General features: G+C 38.7%; 1 protein-coding gene across 1 annotated transcript; it reads left to right on the forward strand.

Annotated features, from left to right (window-relative positions):
• Window positions 1-928: 928 nt before the first annotated feature.
• On the forward strand, window positions 929-5690 carry LOC141649264 (uncharacterized). The gene is made up of 4 exons (XM_074457961.1): window positions 929-1051; window positions 2906-3633; window positions 3700-4855; window positions 5682-5690. The coding sequence occupies exons 1-4, from the start codon at window positions 929-931 to the stop codon at window positions 5688-5690; spliced, it is 2016 nt and encodes a 671-aa protein (XP_074314062.1).
• The last annotated feature ends 1629 nt before the right edge of the window (window positions 5691-7319 follow it).

Raw genomic sequence — 7319 nt, forward strand, 5'->3', positions numbered from 1 at the left:
AGTCTTGCAAGAGACGGTCTATTAGTTAAGTTATTAAGAGACGAATTTCTCCATACTTCTTAAGTTTGTATTTGCTTAAGTTTCTGTTTATCTCTACGCTTTAAAAATGATTTCTTTTGATTTTGAAAAAACATAAAGAAGACAATAAGAAGGAAGTGAATAGACCCGAACTAACCGAAAAGCATCTCGTGCATTGCACGGGTCTCAAAACTAGTTTATTAGTTTATAACGATAACAAAACAAGACGGAAAAAAATTTATTTAAAAAAAAAAAAAAAAGTATCGAGAAATTCTAAAACATAAAGAAAAAAAAATAATAAAAAAAAAAAAAAAACGAGAAATGGGCCAGACGAAGGAATTCTTCGTCCAACTCCAGACCCAGACGAAAGAATTCTTCGTCCAGAGCCCATATTAGACGATGAATTCTTTCGTCTGGGCCTGGACTTGGACGAAGAAGTTCCTCGTCTGGGCCCAGAATCCGTCTTTTTTTTTTTTTTTTTTTTTTTTTCCGATTAAATGTTTCAATTATTGCGTTTGATTTTCGCGTAACACGACTAAATCCGATTGAAATCAAAGCATCTATCCTAATTCCGTCACAACTTTGGCATCTATCCTAATTCCGTCACAAATTTACAAACTAAGCAAAATACTACAAAATTTTTTTTTAATACTAATCACATACCTTGTTGAATGTTTGAATTCGTGACGGAAATTATGCGGTCGATACGTTTTTTTGTTGAAATTTGAGTCGTTTTTTTTTTTCAAAATTTCGAATGTGAAAGGTAGTTATTGAATAAAAAGGAAAATATAAGGGAGAGTGTGAGGGAGGGGCAAATTTGGAAGTTCATTAAAATTGTCGACGATATTTAGTAATTTGTCGACGACGATATAAGGGGGAGTGTGAGGGAGGGTGTTGAGGGAGGGTGTTGATGAAAGGAATAGGATGGGATTCGAAGGATCTAGAAGCGTCGGAAGATCGGACGGCGGTGGTGTGTTTGGAGAGGTGTGATAGGGTGGTGCAGGTGCTGGATATGGTGGATACTTCCGATGGGGTTAGCCATGGGATGATTATGTCTGCGATTTCTAGGAATCGTGCCTTGCTTTGCTTTTGCTTTTGCTTTTGATTTGATGCTGCTTCTGTGTTTCCCCTCATTCTAATTACTGAATCATAGCCAATGCAAAACAGATAAATATCATAACCAAATGGATTTGGGGTTGTCCCTTAACCATCACCTCCCAGGTTCAATTCCTGGGATATCTTTAATTCTCATCAACTCTATTGTTTTTAGATAATCACAATTATCAACTCTATTGTGTAAAACATATTTGGCAAGCAGGTTCCACTTCCGAAATTTTGACGAGTATATCACATGCCAGGGCACATAATTTTGGATCCTGCTATACGTCGTCGACAAATTACTAAATATCGTCGACAATTAATGTAAATTTTCAAGTTTGCCCTCCATAACATAACTCCATTTCCGTCTCACTAAAATGCAATTTCCGTCTCCGTCTCAATAAAATGCAATTTCCGACTCACTAAAACACAAGTCACCGTCTCACTAAAATTTTTCAAACCAAAAAAAATTAAGGCGGTTTTTCAGAAAAAAAAAAGGAGCGATTTTGTTTACAATATGAACGGGAACGATTTTTACAACGATTCCAACAATGAAGCTAGTAACGAGGTGAGTATACGAATTTGTTTTGTCAAATATTTATGTTTTATTATCGATTGAATCCCGAATTAGGATAGATGCCTTGATTGTAGACGGAATTATGATAGAAATTGTGACGGAATTATTTGAAAATGCAATTGGAAAAAAAAAAAAAAAAAAAAAAAAAACTACATGGGCTGGGCCTGGACGAAGAACTTTTTCGTCCAGACCAGGTTTTGGACGAAAAAATCCTTCGTCCATAATGGGCCTTGGACGTAGGAAATTTTCGTCCAAAACCAGGCCTGGACGAAAAAATCCTTCGTCCAATGCCCATTATGGACGAAGGATTTTTTCGCCCAGGCCATTTTCGTCCAAAACCAGGACCTGGACGAAAAAATCCTTCATCCAAGGCCCATTATGGACGAAGGATTTTTTCGTCCAGGCCTGGTTTTGGACGAAAATTTCCTTCGTCCAAGGCCCAGCCCGTGTATTTTTTTTTGTTTTGTTTCCGACTCGTTTTGTATAAAACATTTAAAATAATTAATTTCCGTCTTTGTATTATATATATTTTATTTTTTATTTTTTCCGACAATTCAAATAATTAATTACCGTCTTTATATTATATTTTTATCTTTAATATTTCCGACTCGTTTTGTATAAAATAATTAAATACCGTCTTTGTATTATAAAACAATTGAAATAATTAATTACCGTCTTTATATTATATTTTTATCTTTAATATTTCCGACTCGTTTTGTATAAAATAACTAATTACCGTCTTTGTATTATTTTGTATATTATTTTTTATTTACTCCGACCCGTAGCAAATAATTAATTAATAACTAATTTATCGAAATGCGTGCGCAGGTGATTAACGATGGAGACGGTATTGATTACTCAGATCATTTTACGACTAGCTTGTTCTTTGCATCTAGTATTCAAGCGTTTAATTGGACATATGAGATCGGACTCCGACTCGGGTTTGGTATAAAAAGAGCAAGCAACAAGAAAGTTGGTCGTAACACGAATTTGAGACAACATTATTTTGTTTGTCGGATGGGTGGAAAAGGTCCCGTAAATAAGGATGTCGATTCTTTAATGAGGGGTAACACCGCTACCGCGTGGTGTAATTGCAAATTTTCAATGAAAGTTGTTGAATTAGAAGAGAATAAGTGGCAGCTTGTGATGAGATCCGGGTTTCATAATCATGCTTTAACGTTGTATTGTGACGGCGACAGATACTTTGCAAAGTTTGATGACGAGGAGTTGGCTTATATCGATGCCCAAGTTAGAGCTCAGGTTAGACCGACAATTATTAGTGCGGGTTTGCATCAGCGGAATCCGGAAAAGTCAAGACCTAATCGGCAACAAATCTACAATCGCTCTCAGAAAGTAAGGGCCGAGGAAAGAGATGGGAGAAACCTGGCACAACAGATGTTAGCACTTGCGGTTCAGCATAAGTACGTTCATTATTGGGTCACTGATCAGGAGACCGATGAGCTAACCCACGTGTTCATGGCTCATCCAGAAGCCGTTAAGATGTTTCGATCATACTATTATGTGGTACTGATCGATTCCACGTACAAGACAAATGAATACCGTCTTCCGCTTGTTGAGATGGTTGGAGTCACACCCGTCGGGAAGAGCTTTGTCATCGCGTATGCTCTTGTGACGCATGAGTCCGAGGAGAAATATATGTGGGTCCTACGGAAACTGAAGGCCCTTCTCAATGATGCCGTTCAACCTAATGCTATTGTTACTGATTGCGAGGCAGGTTTGTTGAACGCGATTCCCACTGTTTTTCCGGATTCGTCTCACTTGCTATGTCTTTGGCATATATATTCTAACGTGGAGACGGAAGCACTTGATATCACGCGTCAGGATAGTTGGGCTAAGCACATAACTTGTGACTTGTTTAAAGCGGTTGTCGAGGCAGAGACCGAAGATAAGTTTAATGTGGCGTGGGGCAATTTGGCAAGGCAATGGGCGGGAGTGGCGGCTTATATTGAGAGGCAATGGTTCCCGCACTTGGAAAAATGGGCCAGGTATAGAACGAACAAGATAACTCATTTTGAGAACACTTCTACATCCCGGGTTGAGTCGGCTCATGCCAATTTGAAGAGATGGCTGAATAGCGCGAAACTGGCAGTTGATAGCATCTGGATTCGGTTTTATTCTTTGATGGAAACGCAACATGTTGAGATCCGACACTTGTTGGAGTTATCTAGATCGAGGCGGTTGACGGGGATTCAACGATTATTTTCCAGACTTTCCTATAAAATATCAAAGAATGCCATCAGTGAATTGCGTGAAGAATTCGAAAGAGGTGCCAAGATGACGGAAGATGCCTTGATGATCGATTGCGGTTGTGTAAAGGCTACTACACTTGGTTTGTTATGTGCTTGTTCACTTCATCGCATTGCTAGAAACGGATCTCGGGTCCTTGTTGATGTGTTACATGCATTTTGGAGGAAGTTGGAGTACGATGGTTCGGAGGCAATGCCGACTTGTGACGATGATCGATTGGAGGAGTTATTCGATGAAATTCGGAATGCAGATCCGAGTATGAGATCATCCATGTTCGATGCCCTTTACTCTCAGATACATCCGGAACAGGAGGACTTAAACGAGACTCGGGTGAACGAGAACCCTAGAGGACGTCCGAGTAGGGGAACTCGTAGAGATCCGTCCGCCGTTGAGCATGCACGGGTTCGGGTTCGAGTAGGCAGTGCTACGCCCCAAAGAAACACGTCTTCCCAACGTACTCCGTCTAGTACACCCCGTTCTACTCCGACGGTTCCTGTTACTCCGTCGTCTACTCCCCGTTCTACTCCGACGGTTTGTTTTACTCCGTATAGTACCTCCCGATCCACTCAAACGGGCCCCGATACACCGTCTACCACTGCTACCACGAGTACGGGGAGTTTCGGCGCATCGTATTGCGCACCTCTTGAGGTAGACTACACCATTGGTCATTGGAGGTACTTTCCTTATCATCAATTTTTGCCTTCATGGTTTCACGAGCATTTAGAAGCGTGGTTTAATCCTTCCGGAGACGGTCATTGTGGTTTTCGAGTTATCTCACATGCTGTTCGGGGTGACCAATCTCATTTCACGATGGCTAGAACAGATTTACTTAGGGAAATCTGTAGTCCCCTTTACCATGAACATATTTATGGCCCAGGGAGATTTGATGCGGAGGTAGCTAGAATTACATTTATGGATCAGATACCGTGTGGCTCGGGTCATTGGATGGACGGTTTCGATCTATATGGTTATGCTACGATGTACAATTGGGTGATATGTTGTATTTCTGCATTTGACGATCGAGAAGGCCAGCGACATTGGAATGGTAGTTATACTTATTTGCCTTTACGAGCCCCCCCCCCCCCGGAGTACGTACCCCATATGGTGTCTTATGGGTATTACATGCGGGAAACCACTATTTGCGGCTCCGGATACGCCCCTCGTCACCTATGCCTCCAATAGCCCCTTGTTGGGTACATGATGCAAGCGTAGCTCATTATAATGGCCTGTATCGACCTCAACTATCTGTATGGCGCGATTTCGCGAGTTGATCTTAGCTTTTATTTGTCTGATTATTGTACCTTTTATTTTATATATCCGAATATTGTACCTTATATTTTATTTTATTTATCCGATTATTGTAGTTTATTATCCTCTGCATCCGATTAAATGACTTAAAACGTAATTTAATTAAAACATTCCTTAAAACACAATTTGACATATTTTAATTAAAACATTTCTTAAAACGCGTTTTGACATAATTAAAACATAAACCAATAAAAACATAATTAAAACATACCATACCCCAAATACCAAACCCTAAACCCTAAATACCAAACCCTAAACCCTAAACCCCAAACCCTAAACCCCAAACCCATACCATAAACAATTATTACTTAAAACATAACATAATTAAATAACTACCGAACTTAATTATCTTCCGATGATGAAGATGACGATTCCTTATCTTCTTCATGATCTTGAATCTCAATTTCTTCAGGTTGGGTAGACATATATTGAGTCAACAAATCATTCAAGTAGAGATAAAGAATTCCTTGCCCCGGCACTCTACCAAAGACATAAGTCCGATAGTCTTGGGTAATCGATCACGGTGAGAATGCGCTCAAAATATGTAAAGATATCACTTTTTAACCTCGCGAAACTCCCACATCTTCTCGTTTAGTACTTCATCGAAACAACCTCATCTCTAACTCATTTGGAGTTAGAACATGATCCGGGTTTCCTTGTAAAATTATACAAAGGATACCAATTGGAGGCTCTTCAAGCATGTGACATACAGTGTCACTGGGAACCACTGATTCAAGACGCTCAATTAGAATTGGTAAATTTTGAACAATTAAATCGATTCTTATTTGATAAACTCTGATTTTTTGAGCATTTGTGAGAACCATTTTAGGATTGGATGTTGTGAGTGAATAATTAGTATTGTAGTGAGTGAATATGATTGGATGTTGTGATTGAAATTGACATAGAATGGCCTATTTATAAGCTATTAATTGTAACGGTTATTTTGAAAAATAACGGTAACATTTGAATTATAACCGCTATTTTGAATTATAACGGTAACATTTGAATTATAACGGCTATTTTTGAATTATAACGGTTATTTTGAATTATAACGGTCACATGTGAATTGTAACGGTTATTTTGAATTATAACGGTAACATTTGAATTATAACGGCTATTTTGAATTATAACGGTAACATTTGAATTATAACGGCTATTTTGAATTAGAACGGTAACATTTGAATTATAACGATTATTTTTGAATTGTAACGGTTATTTTTGAATTGTAACGGTTATTTTGAATTACAACGGTAACATTTTTCCCTATATAAACATCTACATAATGTTGTATTTCTGCACTCATCTTCAACTTTTTCTATTTTCCAATCATCTTCATCTTCTTCCATTTTCTTCTTCAAATTTTTACTTATGTCAACATCATCCTCAATGTGGGGAAACCACCCAATTGAAGGCCTTGATTTTAAGAATCAAATTTGCAATCGTTGTCAAATAAACGCTATCATCAAGATTTCTGGGTCAGTTACTAATCCGAAGAAAGCGTATTTTAAGTGTGTACCTTGCGATCATTTTGTGTCGTGGTTAACTGAAGATCATTGACAATAACAAAAAAGTTGAATATAGCATGTGAAGATGAAGGTGATGATGCATCAAGTGCAAATGTCATTGTTCCGGGCGTAATTCCAGAGCAGATATTTGTTACCACTCTAAACTGCCTCGGCCAAGCCAAGGCGGAAACAAAAAGAGACGCTCAATTAATAACGTAAGAGGGCAACTCAGACAAAAACGAGAAAAGACCTCGGCCAAGCCAGAGGCAAAGTGGAAACACTAAATACCGTTGAGACGCTCAAAAGAAATAAGGTAAAGACCTCGGCCATGCCGAAGGCAAAAGAAACGAACTCTTATTAATAATAACAGTTTACAGGCGAAAAGAATGGAGATGACGGCCGTCCCCATTGGGATAAACCAAAACACAACCTATCAAAGTTGTACAAAATACAAGGAAAGAAAAGCAAAAATTGCAAGTATCATTTGAAGCGCCAAAAGATGGCAGAGAGGAAGGGCTTAACAATTGGCTCCCGAACAGCTGAAG

This window comes from Silene latifolia, chromosome 1 (genome assembly GCF_048544455.1).
Source record: "Silene latifolia isolate original U9 population chromosome 1, ASM4854445v1, whole genome shotgun sequence".
In the NCBI taxonomy this organism is placed as follows: Eukaryota; Viridiplantae; Streptophyta; class Magnoliopsida; order Caryophyllales; family Caryophyllaceae; genus Silene; species Silene latifolia.